This window comes from Carcharodon carcharias, chromosome 21 (assembly GCF_017639515.1).
Source record: "Carcharodon carcharias isolate sCarCar2 chromosome 21, sCarCar2.pri, whole genome shotgun sequence".
NCBI lineage: Eukaryota > Metazoa > Chordata > Chondrichthyes > Lamniformes > Lamnidae > Carcharodon > Carcharodon carcharias.
In genome coordinates this window covers 43,811,948-43,833,443 of record NC_054487.1, presented here as the reverse complement: position 1 = coordinate 43,833,443, position 21,496 = coordinate 43,811,948, and the positions used below count along the sequence as shown (strand labels likewise).

At 43.7% G+C, this 21,496-nt stretch overlaps 1 protein-coding gene across 1 annotated transcript in view; it reads right to left on the bottom strand.

Moving 5' to 3' along the window:
- The window catches only part of LOC121293146 (synapsin-3-like), a 998,055-nt gene that overhangs the window by 459,498 nt on the left and 517,061 nt on the right, over positions 1-21,496 (bottom strand). Inside the window, exon 3 of the mRNA XM_041215893.1 lies at positions 5,874-5,965. Coding sequence (XP_041071827.1) covers positions 5,874-5,965 — 92 coding nt within the window. The remainder of the gene's footprint in view (positions 1-5,873; positions 5,966-21,496) is intronic.

The following is a 21,496-nucleotide window of genomic DNA, read 5'->3' as shown; positions in this document are numbered from 1 at the left end:
GAAACCAGTTTGTGACTGTCCACTCAGCCTGTCGATGGCGGGCCACATTTCCAGCCATCAGATGTCGGGAACCTTATTGTAATACATCTGAATATTATTATAAGGCCAGCCTGCTGGTATCATCCCCAGCTGCTGGATGTCAGCGGGAAAATATTCCAGTGTGTTTCACAACAGCATGTATAAGGCATGCACTTGGCAGGCAGCACTTTGAGGGGAACTCTGAGGTGAGTACACAGTAATGTTGAGCAGCGCTCGCAAGAGTTGCCTTTTGGACTTCAAGCTTGAGGCAACTTGGCGGTGGGGGGGGCGCGGTGAGGCAAAGGTTGAAGGTAGTTCATAAGCATGAGCAGGGTGGGGTGTGAGGTGGGAGGGAAGTGGTCACGCTTCCCACATACAAGAGAAACCTTGCATGAAGTGACCATTCCTGTGCAGCTGAGACAGTTCAGAGGCAGCCACATTGACATGCTTGGAGTTGGGCCTCTAGCTTATCTGCCCACTCAAGCAACACAGAGGCATGAAGGATCAACAAGTGCTCCAGAGCTTTTCACCCCTCAGGCACAGACTGCAAACTAATAAGCATTTTTGTGGACTGCAGAACAGTTGGATACATCAAAGCCTTCAGACTAGCTGACCTTAATTCAATTAAGACACACACACACACACACACAAGTCCTCCCACTATTCCTACTTGACAATAAATCTCAATAACATTATAAAAATTATTATATTTTCATGACAGTAAGCCTCTCGAATATCCCACCAGTCCTACCCACCATTCTCAGCAGATGCTCAGAGGATCTGAATGGAATTATCCAAGTGCAAACTCTTTCTTTCTTTATCTATCCACTCTGAGATATTGCCAAAATGTCTATCTGTTAAAAAATACAGTTCTTTGCCTCAGAACCTCATCCTGGAAGATTCCCAACATTCCTGGACCAACTGAAATCAGGCTCACTGAGGCCATTCATTCCACTTGCTAGGATCATATTACTCAGTTACGTATTCCATGTACCAGCCCATACTGCTCTTCTGTTTTCCTATGTCTTCACCCTACATATTAATGCTTCCAAGCTTTAGCACGCTTTGCAACCCCCTCTCACTCTGCTAATTTGGGTCTATAATACTCACCCAAAAACCTGCACTTAGTTAGCTCTCTCATCACCTGCAGAAGCCTCCTCCTTGCCTCTTCTACCACACATTGGTCATCTCCACTGAATCATCTCATTATTGCTGCTCAGCGCCTGTTCTCACCTCAGTAAAGCATGTTAGGACATTTATTAAATTAAAATGTGTTATATAACTACAGGTTGTTTTCGGGTGCTACTGGGATGATAGTAGTCATCCAATTGTGAATACATTTACCTATCGCTGTAAGTTATTCATTCCCTCATAATAATTATTCTATTATGACTAATTATAATCCTGGTTCCCCATTATAAAATACTATTTTATATCCTTCCTGATTCATGTCAATGAATGTTTTAAAAAGCAGTTTCTTTATCCATATGCCAACAATGTTATTAGCCTAGGTCAGTTTCTAGATCTAAACATACTTAAATGTTACTGGAGTGTACAGTCAAAAGGAAAACACTAACGTTTATATAGGAATTTTCATTACTTCAGGACATCCAAAGCACTTCAAGGCCAATGGAGTACCTTTGAAGTGTAGTCACAGTTGCAATATAATCTCTCTTCAACTATTTTTCATCTTTCTGCCAGGTAATCATTTAGGGAAGTACAATGATGGCAATGATATAGATACATTCATCAATGAATTCTGTGATCCTGTCGTCATGTGGATATTTGATCAGAGTGAGACGAGGAGTTTACAGGGCCTTTTTAAATGTATTTGTACTAGGTTTCCTGCCCAATAGCCAGTCCAATTGTTATTCAAATTTGGGGGTGGGGGTCGGTTGGATATGGGTGGGTAGGGGAGATATTGTACAGATTGTGGGCAAGTTTTACAATTAGTTGGGCCTGAGGGAAACACTCCTGATCCTCCTGGTTTATAATCAGCGCTGTAAAGGCACTTTCATTATGGATAAAGTCCTTCTTACCCCTCAAGGCCAGGGAAAGTCAGCCAACTCTAGTTAAAAAATAGAAACATTGTTAAAACAGATGGAGACACACAGCCTCCTTAAAAAATTTCAGTGATCAACCCACCTTCTGGAAGTGAATTGATTGTCCATCCTTCATCCAGTCTCCATTAAAAGTGGAAGTGAATGAGCTCAAGGCAGCTTAGATTCAGGTTTTTAAATGTTAACTTCTCACCTAACCTAAAGCCACTCATACTTGAGGACTAAAATTACTCACATTATTTTTACATTTTCTATGATGATTTTAAAATTAACTGCTGTCATATAGTTCCCATTGATTAAAGCAAATTGTGATATTGTTGAACATGAACTGGCATAGTGTGGCATCTTCACTTCAACTTGGGTGTTCCAAATTGATTATCCAGTACCATTCTCTCGATTAGTGCCACTTCCCATTCATAGAAAGTGTGCCTTTAAAAAGGGAATGCTGCCTGGAGCACACGCTTTGTTCAGAACTCTACTCAGCGTCTTGCAGTGCGCAGAGTCTGTTGGCAGCACTATGGAGAGGATTGCAGTGCCAGATCCATTTGGGGCCACTGACTATAATGAAAATAAGATGGGTAGACCTATTTTAAGTTCTGCACACCTCCTTTGGATCCAGTGTAGGCAGGTCACGAATCATGACCTTTGCATCCAAAAAGTTGAATCCAGAGAGTGAGAAGTGCAAGTGACTACATTCTGGGCTACTAGAAAATAACTGGAATCAAAACACGGGAGATTTTCCTTTGTTTGTAGTCTAGAACTTTGGATTGCCTAGCCCAGAGGGCATTGGAAAAATAAGTAGATCAGAGCGCACAGAGATTTTTATAAAGGGATCCAACCAATTTTCCACCATTTATAAAAGCAGGGTCCTTCCCCAGTGCACTGCACCTCACTGCATAGAGTCCTTCCCCAGTGCACTGCACCTCACTGCATAGAGTCCTTCCCCAGTGCACTGCACCTCACTGCAGAGTCCTTCCCCAGTGCACTGCACCTCACTGCATAGAATCCTTCCCCAGTACACTGCGCCTCACTGCATAGAGTCCTTCCCCAGTGCACTGCACTCACCGCACAGAGTCCTTCCCCAGTGCACTGCACCTCACCGCATAGAGTCCTTCCCCAGTGCACTGCACCTCACCACATAGCGTCCTTCCCCAGTGCACTGCACCTCACTGCATAGAGTCCTTCCCCAGTGCACTGCACCTCACTGCAGAGAGTCCTTCTCCAGTGCACTGCACCTCACCGCATAGAGTCCTTCCCCAGTACACTGCGCCTCACTGCATAGAGTCCTTCCCCAGTACACTGCGCCTCACTGCATTGTCATGACTCATTGGAGATAGTGCGCTGTAATATCAAGCCCCACTGTTCCCCGAGCTGCAACAAACATGAAAGGTTTAACCAAGCTACCAGACTGCTCCAATTCTACCTAACTGTTTAATTTAGGTTGACAAGAATATGAGCACCAGGTTAGTAAACTTAATAAGTAAATAACTGTTTATTGAACAAACTGGCATTAACCAGTGGCAAAAAAAAAATATGAACTTCTAACACTATAACTTAAACTCTACTCCCTTCTTAAATCCACACACATGCACACACAAGCACACCATGGATTTTAAGGGTGGGATAAAAGAGTTCCATGGCACCAATCTGGAGTACAGGATTCAATGGGCTGATTTTGATAGATGCCTTCCAATTTTCTTTCAGTTCTTGTTGGTGACACAAGGTGGTCTCCCAGCACTTTCAGTATTTAGTTCACTGGTTGAGAACTTGCTTTTCAATGTCTCTAACAGTGGTTTTCCCCTTTTCCTTTTTACAAGGGTTTTCTCAGAGAGAGAGCAGGTTATAGAGATATGAGAAAAGAGAGTTTAGATGTTTTCTCTTTGCAGGCCAGGAGCTTTCTGCTGCACTGCCCTCCATAAAAAACCCTGGTCACCTGGTCAGGAGTCCATTAAAATGCTGTTGTCAGGCAGGTCCCTTGGTTCAGGGCTCCTTTCCGGCACCACCCAGCCTTTCATGGCACACTCTGTTCCAGGACCGCAACATTGTTTATAACTATCGTCCTGTTCCAGTGGACATGTCCTTTAAACTGCAGCCATTGTAATTCTAATCCACAGTCCAACAGAAAATAAAAAGATATGTTCTTCACAGTTTAGGATCCTCACTGCAGAGTCCTTCCCCAGTGCACTGCATCTCACTGCATAGAATCCTTCCCTAGTGCACTGCACCTCACTGCATAGAATCCTTCCCCAGTGCACTGCACTTCGCTGCATAGAATCCTTCTGCAGTGCACTGCACCTTGCTGCACAGAATCCTTCCCCAGTGCATTGTACCTCATTGCATTGAGTCATTCCCCAGTGCACTGCACCTCGTTGCACAGAGTCCTTCCCTAATGCACTGTATCTCATTGCATAGAGTGCTTCCACAGTCCACTGTAAGTCATAACATGGTGCACTATAATAGTAATTTCTGTTATGCTGGAAGCAATCAAAACATATTTGAACCATTGAACCCAATTTATTGTTTATAACCATGTGAATGTAGGTCAACATCTGTCCACTTCATGATAGTGACGCAAATCCATGTTTTTTTTATTATTTGTTTTCACTTCAATGGTCCTTCTTTGGACTTATCATTTTTTTGCTTTCATTACATTTTTGTTTTGTTTCTTTATGACAAATACACAATATAACATTTCAATTCTACTGAGTTCTTCATGTACAAAGAGATAATTGAGTCACTCTAAAGGGTGATGGACAGAAACAGAATGCCTATTGTGCAGGGAAAGAAAAACTGGGAGAAACATAATCAGGTAGAAACCTAGTTAGGCTTTTAAAACCTTTTTGAGAGATGGAATAGATGGATTGAGGGAGGAAGCTTCATAGAGAAGGGGCAGAGTGGTTTAAAAATGACAGCTGATGAAGAAGCAGTAAGGCGGTATTGCAAACGCACGTGGTGGACACAAAAATTATGCTATTACACACTGCCAAAAGACATTTCATTATTTTTCTCAGCCACATGTTTGGAGTTCTCAAACATGCATTTGTTCCAAACTTGTCTCAATCTCAAACTCACCAAATGAGTCAGCAAACCATGTCTGGACTTTTAAATGAATAGTTCTCTTTTTAAAACCACATTGTTCTTTTACATCATGAAGACTGCTCTTGTACTGAAGGACCACCAACTCAACAAAACATTTTGGGTAGTTTTTTGTTGTGAATGAAGGCCTAGACAACATGCATTATTACCATTTTTCTTCCAAGCAAGTGCCTTGGTTCAGCACAATTCAGATTAAAACAATATTTTTCTAACCAAAACATGCCAAATAATGACAACTTTGCCCCATTACAGCTTCCAGTTGGTCCCACTCATTCTGAGATCAGCCAATGTAGTCAATCATTATTACTTGCATTAATTAAGGGCAATTAGGAATTGTTTGGAGTGAGCAAAGCAAATGATTGTTTCCCAAAAAGAATGACAGTAAAAATAAATCTTTAGAACTTGTTTTGTATTGATTTTATTAATTTGTTATTTTGGCCTCTCATGCCCAGATTTTACCAATCAGGGGAACAGCAGTCAAGACAATGCAGAGGAATCCACTTGATCCTGTAAAATGCAGGAAAACATCCCACTGTATTTAACAAGAACCTCTGTCATGCAGCCAATTTTTTTTGGAACCTTTGTTTTAGGCTCTTCCCTCTTTTCTCTCGTTGTCAGGTTGTTGGTAAACATGCACAGCTCTTTCGTAGAAACCTCCTCCAAAACAAACCTCAAAGAAATTAGTTTCCATTGTCCTACCTGACAACTTTAGTTCCATTCCGGATCAGCCGCATGTCGATCATACAGCCCCCATTCACGTATGCGGCCAAATTCAATTCTGAAAACTCTGCCTGTGTTAATAATGATAGGAAATAGCAATGAGTTTTACTGCACACTTTTATACCATGCCTTCAGAATTAATATAGGTAAAACAAATACCATAGCATGAAAGCAAAATGTTAACTGTTAAATAAATAACAGAAACACCATGACTGTGGACCAATGAACTGGACACTGTAAGGGTGGCTCATTAGCTTCTGTTCAACTATGTTCTATTCAGCTAAATGTGTGCTCAAAGAAACATGGTCACTCCTCTAAAAAAGTTAAATTCAGGATTCTATGTCAGTAAACAATGTGCCACCCCAAGGCGTGGTAAAAAAGATTTAAATCTGCAACCCCCTTCAGTATAAGTGCTTATGATCTCAATACTACCATGAGAGGGGACAATAAGGTGAAATAAAAAGGAACAGAAGGCAAGATGCCAGGAATCACTCTCCTGCACCTTCACAACCAATTAAATAGCACTAATGACAGACCTTGCACAAATCCAGTAGGTTGCCATGATAGGCTGTGTGAATATGACAGGGAAAACATGAACATTAGAAGGAGGAAAAAATACGTGTGATGGTTTTATTACCTCATTAGCAACAGGCAGTAAATACATTCTTGACAAGGGATTGTTCACTGGGCATTTAATGCTCACATGAAGGTTCCTACAAACCACATCAGGTTGGTGATATCATCCCCTACTTCTGATTTTTCACATTGTTGGAACCTTAATGAGCTGGCTTTACTACCCAATGTATAAAAAGTATGTTGAGCTTGACAGGCTCATAACTCTGAACTGGTCATCTCTCCAAAGTTTCTATAACCTTCCCCCAAAGGTACCAAACAGCATCAAATTTGAATCCAAAACCACAGCATGCTAAGTCTCAGAGCAAAAAACCAGCTGGAATTCAACATGAAGTAAGTCATGATTGCTTAAAAACCAGCAGCAGGTTTGCCTGTTCACTGCTGCAGACTTTGTCTTCATTTTCCCCCAATGTGGAGACCCCTCACCATTTGCTCCCAATGGGACAGTGAAAATTTTTTGTTCTCACCCTCTAGGTGACTCTGGGCTACATATGGCTGCAGAGCACATCACTAGAAAACTAGAAAATATCAGGTGCATTTTCTAGTCTTATAAAGGAAAAACTTTTTTTTTAAAACAGCTAGATGGAAAGAGTAATATAATAATTTCAATAAGTCAGATATAACATGATCTCTAGCATAGAGATGGGGTCACTACAAAATGCTCTAGGTTCCCTTTCATTTATTATAAATCCTGCTGAGTCCTCATTGTGTCACTTCCTCACAATGCATCCACTATTTGCCCACACATATATGGGATTCACTATTCCATTCTCATAAGCATAGACTTAACCATTCCCCTGTAATATTATTTTTTTAAATACACACAGATTATTATTCCTCTATTATATGTTACACTGCTGATATGCAATGAAATAAGAATAATTATATCTTTAGGTTAAAATATAGAACTTCATCTCAATCTGCTTTGGTGATATGGTCTGCCATGATGCTTACCTCCCGTGAAACATTGAATGAAGCCCATGCATTGTCCAAGGTGCAGTACATGATTTATCCAACACGCTACCTCAGAATGTCACATGCTTAGATCCCTCAATTATTTCACTGTATGCTTGCAATGGGAGAGGAACTGATACTTACCTTATTTGGTGATGATTGGTATAAGAAAGTAGAACAGATGGGGTGTTGATGATGGATGTGCTTGCATTTGTTTTGTTTACACTACAAATTAATTAAAACTAGTTAAAAACTTTCTACAGTTGGGCTGTTTTTCCTGGGTTCTTTTAGTACAGAATGTTCATTAATCACAGATTCAAGTCCTGCCAGACAACATGTTTCACACCTGCTAATCGTGTGTGTGATGTTTGGCATCTGTTTACCAGCTGCTTGGCACAGCCTGCTTCAGGAGAAGCTGATTCCACACTGTGCACTAAAGAATAGGCACCCCTATTCTGATCTCAGCAGGTGATGGATCTCCTGCAGCTTCTGTATTACTTCTTGCTGTATCATTTCTGGCTGCCTTTCCAACAGAACACCCATGGATATGAAGGGAGAAGATTTTTTTAAAAATCAGGTATGTGCCTGTAATGTCTTATTGTCTATACCCTGCCTGGCCAATGTGAGTGCGATTCAATAAATAATTAAATCTCATTAGTGCTAAGTTCTGGGCCTAGAGTGAAAAATCTGCCTTCCTAAGTGGTACAATTTTAGAAATAACAACATAGAAACAGGTCATTTGGTCCAACTAATCCATGTTGTTGCAATCCCCATGGGGGAAACTTAAATCAAAATAATCAAATTTACTGAATGACCCCCATATGAAGAAATTACCAATAAGATTTTACTTTTTGTAGCTTTTACTTTAACACAACTCAGAACCAACACAAATTAAATATGAATTAACAGGCAAATGATATTTCAAATAAAAAGGTAAATTTTGCTTGAAATAGTTGACATTTCAAACAATCATAAGTACTTCCCACGCAAATGTAGCACCACGTGCAATCGTACAGACATGCTAACACAGCCTCTGGTACATAGGATCTCTCACTTTTCCACTCAATCGATTCAGCCCTCAGGTCATATTCACCAGCGGCTGTATTCCATCCAAAGTCCCCAGATATGGTTAACACCAACAAGGCACACCTCTACGAATCCTCCCTCACTCAAGTCACATCAGTCCTGATGGTGTAGCTTTCTATAGTTCCTTTTCAACAATACCTGGTTCACGATCTGGTCCTCTGATGCAAACGCTCAACTCTTTCGAATCCCTGAGCTATTCACCCCGCTCTTAGGATTCAATCACTTTTAGCTTGGTCATATATCACTTCTCCAAGAGTTTCTAGAATTCTATTTTTCTTCTTACTGCCAAACAGAAAATTGAAATTTTAATAGAAAGCTCAGCTTGCTCCTAAACACACCAGGAGTTTGATAACCATGTCCGCAGCATTTCTTTGTGTTTACACCTGCATGCTAATTGCCTTCTGCCTCCAGCTGTCTTTTGTGTCTGCAGCTCTCTTAGTGAATACCAGCTACACAGATCTTAGTCTTAACTCCCCTCCTAGTCTTAACTCTAGTACAGGGCTGCCAGGTCTCATGGAACAGGATTTCTTATTATCCAAGAAAATTACAATTGACCCCTTTACAATTGATGCAAACTCTTAAAAATCCCTTTCAAACATTCTTAAAAACAATTACAGACTCCTTAGACATCTTAAAGAAATTACAAATTTGCCTCACTCTACTGTTTCTGGGTCAAAGGTTTTCACAATGTCAGTAACAATCCTTATCATGAGCATGAAGCAAGAAAGTGTGGTATAGTGGTAGTGGTCCTTCCATGACGATCTAGTGTGCAAGATGATAGTTGCCCAATGGCCACATGGTAATGATATATCCCTATAATATATGGAAAGCAATTTTTAAAAGAATTCAATCTTGGGATGTAAGTGTTACTGGCAATGCCAGTATTTATTGCAAATCCACAACAGTCCTTGATAAGATGATGGTGAGCCACTCTCTGAATCATTGCAGACTGTCCAGTGTAGTTATACCCACAGTGCGATTAGGAAGAAAGTCTCAGGATGTTAACCCAGTAATAGAGAATGAATGGAAATTTAGTTCCAACTCAGGATGGTGTGTGACTTGGAGGGAAACCTGCAGGTGGTGGTGTTCCCATTCATCTCCTGTCCTCATTCTTCTAGGTGGTAGATGTTTTGGGTTTGGAAGATGCTAGCGAAGGAAACTTAGCAAGTTGCTACAGTGCATCTCGTTGATGGTATACACTGCTGCTACTGTGCAGGTGGAGGGAGTGACTGTTTAAAGTGGTGGATGGGGTGCTGATCAAGCAGGCTGTTGTTGGAGCTGCACTCACCCAGGCAAATGGAGAGTGTTCCATCACACTTCTGACTTGTGCCTTGTAGATGGTGGATAGGCATTAGGGAATCAGGAGGTGAGTTACTCCTGGCAGAATATGGCTGATGTAGTTCAGTTTTTGATCAGTGATAGCTCCCAGGATATTGATGATGGTGGGATTCAGCAATGATAATGCCATAGAATATCAAAGGGAGATGGTTAGATTTTCTTTTGTTGGAGATGGTCAGTTCCTAACACTTTTGTGGCATGAATGTTACTTGCCACTTATCAGCCCAAGCCTGGATATTGTCCAGGTCTTCCAGCATGTGGGCACAGGCTGCTTCAGTTTCTGAGGAGTTGCAAATGATACTGAAAATTGTGCAAGTAAACATCCCCACTTCTGATTTTATGATGAAAGGAAGGTTGTTGATGAAGCAGCTGAAGTTGATTACTTTAGGACACTACCCTGAGAAACGTCTTCAGCAATACCCTAGGACAGAGATGTTTGGCTTCCAACGACCACAGCTAGCTAGGTATGACTGCAACCAGTGGAGAGTTTTCCTCCGAATGTCACTGATTTCAATTTTGCTTAGGCTTCTTGATGCCACAAGCAGTCAAATGCAGCTTTGATATCAAGGACTGGCACTCTGATCTTACCTGTAGAGTTCAACTCTATTGTCCATGTTTGGACCAAGGCTGTGATGAGGTCAGGAGCTGAGTGGTTCTGGCAGAACCCAAACTGAGAATCAATGAGCAAGTTATTGCTGTGTAATCATGTAACAGAAAGAACTTTGGAGTCTTTACCATCACAATCCATACCTCCAGAACACAACATGCATGTGAAAGTGTATGTTGCCACAGCAGCTCAAACCCTGAGTAAACTGTCACAGAGCACCACCACTCTTGTACCATTTATGCTATCTATTTTACCTAAGTATCAATCTACTCAAGGTAACATAAGTAACCACATTTACAGTTAAACAGGTTTATATCTTCTCAGGGTAAGAGGCAGCTGGTTGCTTAAACCCAATTGTTCCGGTAAATTTCCCTCAGAGATAAGTGAGCATTGGACAAGTTTACGTTGTGACTCCTTTTCCTGATGAATGCTGTACTTATTGACAAAATCTCACACTCAAGGACTTGGGTAGTTTTGATCTGTTTGTATCACATCCCATAATGCATCATATTATTACTTTCTGGTTGAATCATTAATACATTCCCATCTGTCAACCTCTATACTGAATCCAGTGTGCAATTCAACTCTATTGTTAACTTCTCGGTAAGGTTAAACATTGCAGAAAAGGCAGCTTTCAGCAAAGATATCAGGAGAAATAGATAAGATTTTACTTGCAACCTCACTGTTATTAGGGAGGTTTGTGTTTACTTAAACTATTTGAGAACTTTCCTGAGATCAGAAAGCTTTTTTTCACATATTTGTTATTTTACCAATAGCATAAACCATGCTGTCAAAGGGAAAAGTACCATTCTACTTTTAAAAGTATACTGTTGCAAAGCCAAGCTTTATGAAAATTGACTATGTATTTATTAGATCAAAACCACTGATTGAATTTTAAAGAGACTGAGGTGACATTCCAGTGATTTGAAACCACAGATTCAAAATGGCTGAACATTTGCATCATTGTACATGACAGGTTCCAAAGCCATTAAGTGGAACCTGTCTAGAAACCCCCAGCAGAGACATTTACCTTGAATGAGTGTGAAGGGGATCATCTCCTAACCCATTCACAGAATATCCAATCACCTGGTTGGGAACCATGGATTAGATATAATCACCTCAGACAATGAACTCTGGCTGAGAAAGGGATTCATCTAGTCATAATCTAATCAAGTCAAAACCATCCACCTGGAATACACTAGCCATGACCATATTTAGGTAACTGGGCAGTTGATTAGAGAGAGGATCACATGATAAGCCAGCTAACTCTCTTTTGCGTTTTTAAGAAACTGTTTTCTCCAGGCCAGAGACAGAAGAAGAAAAGACACTGACGTGGCAAGAACCATTTGTGGACCTCCCTTTCTCTCCCTATCCATCCTGCAAGCTCACGCCACAGGCAGAAATATTTTAAAGAACTCAACCCAGTAGCTGTTGCCTCCAGAAGAACAGTTAAATTATCCGTCTACATCTATAAACTGCCTTGACACCGAAACCAGAAGGATCATAGAGCTCAGCCTGGATGCACCCAAGTCATCAACCTACAAGAACCATATAACTTCAATCTTTATTGGACTTTTAAAACATTACTTAATCTATTCTTCCACTTTTAATCTGTTTATGTGTGTGTTAATCTGATGTGTTGTGTGTGTGTGTTGTGTATGTGTGTGTGTGTGTTAGTGCATGAAAGGTGGATCATTTTTTATTATTAACATAGACTGTGTTATGTATAATAAAAACTATTCCCTTTTCCTTGTTTAAAAAAACTCAAGGAAACCTGTGTGTTTGTATCTTTTACAGTCACAGCATGTAAACAGTTAAACACTCATTGAATTGGCAAGAATATATTGTCTTTAAAAGAAAATCTGTTATGGTCAAATGATGTGTGGGAGAACAGCCATCTTACTCCTCTTCGCCTGATCTTAACAATACTAACAGTTTCAGATGCGAAAATGCATTGGTCTCTCCATCCCACCTATCCACTATATTTTCTTGATGCATTTCTAATAATGCTACAACCCATTTGCTGGCAAGAATCTTTTCTAAATCAATTAAGATTTCTTGATCCAACACCCATGCTAGTACCCACTTAAACAAAGTCACCATTCCTTGCCAATCTATTTTAACACACACACCATCTCTTTCCTACCTACTTCATCTGTTATTTCCTTGAAGTAACTCAATAAATTACTGAAACCTGACTTTCTAAAACCACGTTGACTGCCTTGGATTAAACCATGACCTTCAATATGCTCGCTCCCTTTCAAAACTTTTCCCAACAGTGTAAATAAGCCATACAGGTTAATCATTTGATGGTTCATCCCTTGCCTTTTTTTTGAAAATACAAGTCAAATGCACTATTTTCCAGGATTTGGCCTGAGTCCAGCGAGTGCTGAGAAACATCCAGATGGCCTACTCCTTTTCCTATGCTCCTTCCAGATCCATTCAAACAGTGTGCTCAGTTTACCTGCACATGACAGCATGTCTGCAATTCCAAACTCACTACAGTGCCAATCATTCCAGTGAGCTGCCATCCTCACATGCTATGGCACAGAAAATAGGAATGCTGAGGCTTGGTGTGCCGGAATGTCACTGTAAACTTGGTCGGAAAAAAGAGAGGTTTAATGGAGGCATTTAATTAGTTATTTTAAACATATGTTTTTAACCAACATCATAATACCACATAAAAACATTTAACATTCAAGATAATTGAAATGTTGTAAACAAACCCAGCACATAGTAAGAGCCACAGAATGATTTACCAAAATGATGCCTGGGTTGGTTGTCTGAATTCTTCTATATATTTAGTCCCACCCTCCTTTCCACAGTGTGTTGCAACGGCACAGTAATATGGCACGCAAAAGGGTTAGATTCCGGAAAACCTCCTGATTAAGTCTGCTAATAAAATGAGTGTCTGGCGCTTATTCAGGAACATCAGACAGGATGTTGGGCCCACCAGAATTCATTAAGAGGGCCAGATGTCCTACATTACCAACTAGACATCTTCAATTTCACTTAATTGAAGGTTCTGTCCTTTCTACCTATTTAATAGGAAAGGAACAAACTCTCACTCACACTACATTTTCAAACACACATGCAGCCTGAAGTCATTTCCACATCCCCAGTACCAGCTTTGTACTAGTGCAAATACTTTTTTTTACAATATCATTTGAGGATTAACAACCTTTCTGTTCCTATATTTCATTGTAGTATTCATTCCAGCATAACATTCCCTGTATGGATAACAAAGGTCAGACACGTCTGGAGGGGAACTGCCATCTCCTACTCCACCACCCACACCCCACCCCTAACCCCCATGCACCATCTCCTCCAGTTCTTTCTCCTTTTCATTCCTCCTTTCCTGAGCGTGGCTGGCTTTGGCTCAGTGTCCACCGGCAACTCTTTTGGCACCTCAACCAAGTATCAATGGCTCATGTGCATCCAGGCAACCAGGCAGCCTTTGGGCTGTTCACTCATATAGTGTATCACTGCCAAGTCTGACTCTGTCTTTGTTCAATGTTCATACTTTCCAGGAAGGTGTAGGGAGTAGGGGCTGTCGCTGATTATTCCTATCACTCAATCAAGGTTCTGAGGCCAATCATAACAACCGTCCTGACCTGGCTGAGATCATTTTGCACAGCACAGGCCTGGGCCTCTTGGGTCTGTGTGGTTCAGTCCCATATGAGGTTGAGAATGATCTACTGGAGAAGATTCCATGTCTTTCCTCTCCAGCCGCCCACAATCCCCAACTACGTTTTTCTCAGCTCCCTTCCTGAAGGAGTTGACTCTTTTTCATTGCTGGTGACACAACAGCTGTTTGAGCAACGTTTAATGCCATGACCGAGCCTCATTCTGTTCTTGTCCATTGAGTACATTTTCAGCAGGATCACTGGTTAACACCAGAAGCAAGAGCATTGGATAGTTTTCTCCCCTATTACCTGGACCTCCTGTAATGCTCCATTTGAGAACAGTTAAGTTGCACCAATGCAGCTCTGTACCTGGGGATCTTAGTACTGTAAAGAGCCTGTACTGTAACGAGCCTGTACTGTAACTTGGCTAATAGAAAAGCTAAAAGCATGCTTTCTAATTCTTTGTTGATGACAAGTGCCAATGCCCAGATGCCCACTATCAGAGGTTGTTGTTGCAGTGTCGTCTCTAAGAAACTGAATTCGACCCTCTAAGCCTGAATGACCATCCTGTTCTGTCCTGAGGACAGATGAATGTGATCAGCAATGGCAACTGTGGAGCAAATTAGCCTGATATTGGATATAGCTCTCAAAGGGTCAGTCAACTCACCAGGCAGAATTTTCCATTCTGGGTCTGAGTCCCGTGGTGGCGCAGGAACGGGGACACTTTCCTACCGTGGAGGCTGCTGGGAATTCACACTGTATTGCATGATGCTGGCCTAATTAATTATGCAGTCAGGGATTTCCACTCACGTAGTGCAATGGAGTGGGCTGGATGGCTCGTACCCCGCCATCGTATTTGGGCGCCATATATAAAAGGCACCCAGACATCAATCTATCCACTGCTGAAGTCAGAAGATCCACGTTGTAGATGCTCCACTCAGCCACTGCTGCACGTGACCTTCAGGGTCCAGGCATTGGAGGCCATCATCTTCCCTCCTGATCTCCGCGAGCTGCCCCAGGCCTTCCTGAAGGTAAGACCGACATTTGCAGGCCACGTTGGTCCAGACGTGTCCAGACGGGCCTTTAACTGCATCCAATGAATGAGGTGCAAAATGGTTTAACACTGGCCTCTGGCGGGAATGGCACTGTCATTTTACGCTGGCGGGAACTGGCTTTTCGCCTCCCGCCGGGTTATTCTCCCCTGCCCGCCATTAAACCCGTCGCAGAGGAGTCTGGAAAATTCCACCAACTGTAACTCACTGTGTTGGGTCTGTGCAGGGCTGGCTGGGATTGTGCTGAGATCTTGCTCACTGTGTTACAATCACATTTTCACTCCTCAATATTATTAAAATTATTTTTGCTGTTCCTTGGAGGGCAGAGTAATCGTCAGAGTTGGAATTCCTTCTGAAAGGAAAGCAGTTTTCAATTGAAGTACTAAACAACTCTGGGAGAGATTTTCTGGCCCCACCTGTGGTGGGCATCATGGCGGGCGGGAGCCAGAATATATCGCGAGATTGGAAAAATCAGTTTATCGCTGTCGTAAAAGCAGTCCGAGATCGTCCGCTCCAGCCATCAGTGGCTGGCCGCATTTCCCACCACAGCACGCAGGGAATGTCATTTTTACCATTTTCATCTCATTATAAAAGCTGCTTGCCTGAATCATCGCCCCACCCCCATCCAGATCAAGAGAGTATGTTGGTTTCCGGTTGGACCGATGTATTTCACAATGGTATATAAAAGCGAAGTGTGTTTTCCTCCCTTGTGCCCCACAATGCTTATGGCAACTCCAACTCAGCGCCAGGCTTTGCAGGCAGCACCTCATCGCTTTCAGGGGGTTGTCAGAGGCAAGTCCCTGCTTACCAGACCAGCAGTAGGGCCGGAGTGTATTTTAATGTGCTGCAGGGCAAGGTCTCAACTGGGGAAGGGGGGAAACTGGCCCGGGGCAAGGGAAGGGGCTGCAGTGCAAGGCCTCCATTGTGGAGGGGTAAGAGTGGGGAAGATTGCACTCAGACACATGACTTGAGGTGGGGGGGGAGGTGGGGAGCCAGGGGGAAGCGCCCTCAGCACCAGGATGGGGAGAGATTATGTTACATAATGATATAAGCCACTTGGGGCCAGAATGGGAGGATCACTGAGTGAAGAAGTGCTTCCTTGTTAAGCTTGCAAAGACTGTCCTTGTCCCAGTCCTAGGCAGGGTGAGGGCTGGTCAGTCTCGTCTCAGTCGTGCCCAGCATGTTGTGTGCAAAGCATTATCGTGACATCACTCGCGTTGGTCTGGGGGGTTTCTGGCATCATTCTCAGCTGCAGATGGCACACTCAGTCAGGAGAGATACCTTCAGCCTTTAGATGGGGAAGATATTGGTGGGGCTATTTGAGGGTGTTGGAAAGGGGGGAGGTGGCATACGTTAGACTGCGCAAGTGGCTTCAAGATGGAGAGGGATGAGGTCCACACCATGTTCCGGGAGTAACAAACAGATATCCACTACAATCACAATGGGAGCAATGAATACAGGGGGAGGATTGAGAGGTTCCTGGAGGGATGGAAACCTGAACGTTAAGGTCCTCCAGGACAATGGGATGGGTTTTCATACTCACACGAGGAGGGTCCAAGCTGGCCTGGCAGTGGGAGCTCAGCACCTCCATCTTCCAATCTGCAGTGATGGCGCGGTACAAATTAAAATGAGGAGATACTCTGCTGGTGGGGGCTCTGCGGGTGGATTGGAGGGCGAGTGCATGAACTTGGGGAGGCCAATTAAAGGGGCACCAGCTGAACTGTGCATTCCCAAATGAGGAGAAATGCACAGCTGAGACATGTTAGGAGCCATTCAATAACAATGCAGGGAATCAGGAAAGTGAAGCTATTATGTGCTTTCATGCGAAACCAATCCTGCAAAGTGGCACTAATCTCGTTGTATTAACCCCTTGTTCACAGCGTGGAGATCTCCCAGAGCAGTAACACACTCCAGAGCAATTGGGCCACTGGACAAATTACAGATGCCAGTTAGAATCATGGCACTGGCAGCGTCATGGAAGACGCTTAGGCCCTCCTCAAATAATCTCAGTTCCTAACTAAACATTTTCCCTCCTGTCTATTCCAAGGAGTGTGTTTTATTCATTCATGGGATGTGGGTGTCACAGGCTAGGCCAGCATTTATTGCCCATCCCTGATTGCCTTTGAGAAGGTGGTGGTGAGCTGCCTTCTTGCATCACTGCAGTCCATGTGATGTAAGTACACCCACAGTGCTATTAGGGAGGGAGTTCCATGAATTTGACTCAGCGACAGTGAAGAAAGGGTGATATATTTCCAAGTCAGGATAGTGAATTGCTTTGAGGAGAACCTGCAGGTGGTGGTGTCCCCATGTGTCTGCTGCCCTTGTCCTTCTAAGCTGTAGCGGCTGTGGGTTTGGTTAGAGTGCAGCAAATGAGGATCCAAGTGCCTGGGCTGAAAGCAGCACATCCAGGCGCCTGGTCTAAAGCAATCTCATAGTGGTCAGGCACGCAAAGGGTTGGGAGTTGGGGGAGGTGCACCTTGAAACGAATCCTCCACTGGCCTGGATTTTTGGGCGATTAGCTTCAGACACTGGAACAAAGCCCTTGAACCCACGTTCACTGACGAGTCATTGACAGAAATTGAGCCTTTGCAGGCTGATGCTAACTCATGTCTGTTTCTCATTGATGCTGCAGAGTGGAGACCATCAAAAAAATGGAGCCTGAATTTATTGTTGCCTTCATAATCACATTTAGGCTGGAGGGAAGAGGAGAAGATTGCAATAGAGGCCCCAGGCTCACCAAAAGGAGGAGCGAAACTCTCAAGACCAAGGGGTAGCAGGGCCCCCTCCGGAGACAGAGCATGAGACTCACAGAAATATTGTGTGAAGGCACCTTGCAAGACTAAGGGTGTACAGCACTCGTATGTCTTATCTGCAAATGAGCAGAAGACAGTGTCATTGACACTTCTGCATACCCAGGGATCTGGTGACTCACGTTTGCCATATTCTCTAGGAATTGGCATCACGGGGACTGGGAGGGCATCCACTTCCATTGGCTCTAAAAGTAACGGCCACACTCAACTTCTATGCCAGTGCTCCTTCCATGCCTCCACTGACGAACTATATGGGATCTCTTAAGTGTCCACTCACAAATGCATTTATGAGGTCACAGATGCCCTTTTTTCCAAGGCCCATAATCATGTCAATTTTGACAGAGATCAAGCAAGCCAGGACATTGGGCTTTGCAGCGATTTCCGGATTCCCACAGGTACAGGGTGCCATCGACTGCACTTATGTGGCTACGAAAGCTCCTTGGCAACAGGCACCCCAACACATAAATAAGAAAGGCTTCCACTCACTCAACATACAGCTGGTCTGCGACCACATGAAACTTATCATGCAGGTTTGCGCCAAGCACTCAGGAAGCATCCACGACTCATACATCGAGTAGATTGCAGATCCTGGACATCTTTGAGGGATCACAAAGGATCCCAGGCTGGCTCCTTAGTGACATGGGTACCCATAAGACACAGGGGCAGAAATTAGGCCATTTGGCCCATCAAGTTTGCTCTGCCATTCAATTATGGCCGATAAGTTTCCCAACCCCATTCTCTCACCTTCTCCTCGTAACCTTTGATCCCCTTACCAGTCAAGAACCTATCTATCTCAGTCTTAAATACACTCAATGACCTGGCCTCCACAGCCTTCCGTCACAATGAATTCCATAGATTCACCACTCTCTGGCTAAAGAAGTTTCTCCTCATCTCTGTTCTAAAAGGTCTTCCCTCGGGTCCTAGTCTCTCCTACTAATGGAAACATCTTCCCCACGTCAACTCTATCCAGGCCATTCAGTATTCTGTAAGTTTCAATCAGATCGCCCCTCATCCTTCTAAACTCCATCGAGTATAGACCCAGAGTCCTCAGACGTTCCTCATATGTTAAGCCTTTCATTCCTGGGATCACTCTCGTGAACCTCCTCTGGACCCTCTCCAGGGCCAGCACATCCTTCCTGAGATACGGGGCCCAACATTGCTCACAATATTCTAAATATGATCTGACCAGAGCCTTATAAAGCCTCAGCAGCACATCCCTGCTTTTATATTCTAGTCCTCTCGAAATAAATGCCAACATTGCATTTGCCTTCCTAACTACCGACTCACCCTGCAAGTTAACCTTAGAGAATCCTGAACTAGGACTCCCAAGTCCCTTTGCACTCCAGATTTCTGAATTCTCTCCCCATTTAGAAAATAGTCTATGCCTCTATTCTTCCTGCCAAAGTGCATGACCTCACACTTCCCCACATTGTATTCCATCTGCCACTTCTTTGCCCATTCTCCTAACCTGTCCAAATCCTTCTGCAGCCTCCCCGCCTCCTCAATACTACCTGTCCCTCCACCTATCTTTGTATTATCTGCAAACTTATCCAGGATGCCCTCAGTTCCTTCATAGATCATTAATGTATAAAGTGAAAAGTTGTGATCCCAACACTGACCCCTGCGGAACTCCACTAGTCACCGGCCGCCATCCTGAGAAGTACCCCCTTATCTCCACTCTCTGCCTCCTGCCAGACAGCCAATCTTCTATCCATGCTAGTACCTTGCCTCTAACACCATGGGCTCTTATCTTACTGAGCAGCCTCCTGTGCGGCACCTTGTCAAAGGCCTTCTGGAAGTCCAACTAGATAACATCCATTGGCTCCCCTTTGTCTAACCTACTCGATACCTCCTCAAAGAATTCTAACAGATTTGTCAGACGTGACCTCCCTTTGATGAAACCATGCTGACTTTGCCCAATTTTACCATGCACTTCCAAGTATTCTGAAATCTCATCCTTAATAATGGACTCTAAAATCTTACCAACGAACAACGTCAGGCTAATCATGCCTGTAATTTCTCGTCTTTTGCCTTACCCTTTTCTTAAACAGGGGGTTACATTAGCAATTTTCAGTCCTCTGGGACCCTCCCTGACTCCAGTGATTCTTGAAAGATCACCACTATCTCTTCAGCTATCTCCTTCAGAACTCTGGGGTGTAATCCATCTGGTCCAGGCAATTTATCCACCTTCAGACCTTTCAGTTTTCCTAGCACCTTCTTCTTGGTCATGGCCACCATATTCACCTCTGCCCCATTGTGAAGACTGATGCAAAGTACCTATTCAGTTCCTCCGCCATTTCTTTGTTCCCCACTACGGCTTCTCCAGCGTCATTTTCCAGCGGCCCAATATCCACTTTTGCCTCTCTCTTACCCTTTATATATCTAAAAAAAAACCCGCAAAGGACATGGCTGATGAAACCCATGTGGTGGCCACAGAATTCTGCAGAGAGAAGGTCCAGTGAGGCCAATGCCGCTAACCGACCATTGGTGGAACAGACCCTAGGCAACTTAAAGATGCAATTATGATGCCTGGACAGATCTGGAGAGCACTGCAGTACAGTCCCCAGAGGGTCTCACAGATCATCGTGGATTGCTGCGTGCTGCACAACCTGGTGCTACAAAGGGGGAAGGACTTGCCAGACGCTGACATGGAGGAGCTGCACATCCCCTCTGATGAGGAGGACATGGAAGGCGATGAAAGCATTGAGTTCGAGGAAGCCGAGGCTGTAAGGGAAGAAGTGATAACACGGGCCAGACGAGGCAGGCATGTGCTTGAGGTCCTCATAGCCACCAGATTCCACAAGGAGGATCATAGTGAACTGTGATAAGCAAGGGGGGGAAGGACCAGATTGGTATTACATCAGATTGACAATACAGCTCATAAAAAGGAGACATACACAAGAGGAGATGTGAAATGGGTGCGATTCTATTTACATTTGTGAACATAATATACATGTTGTGAACACCTGTGCCAGTATTGTGCTCCTAAATTTTTTTAACTTCCTAGCCCTACTGCTACATCTTGGTGCTTCCCCGACATCCACAGCGGAGGTGAATGCAGCCTGCTGACTGCTACACCCTGTTGTCTGTGATGACTTTGGCAGGCATCCTCTGGAGAGCCGAGATCAGGAGGGCCCCAGCCTGCTTTGGGTGTCCTGCTATGAGGCAGGTGGACCCTCCACGGTCTGTGGAGCTGGAGACGGTGAGATCACAGGAAGAGAGGATTGGGATTGGCTGGACACTCCTGATGTCATCTGGGTGAATGGTTCCTGGGTGTCCAGCAGCTGGTCCTCCTCCCTATGGGTGCCTAAGAGCTCATGGCTGACTTCTTGAGGAGAAGGGGCAACTGGAGTGAGATCAAGGGCCCCACACCCCTGTCACCAATGGCTATAGTGATGGAATGCAGCTCCTGCACCAGTGTAGGACCAGTGTCCTGGACCAAGGTCTCCATGGCAGCTGCTTTCTTGCCAGCATTGGCCTTAATGCGTTGACATGC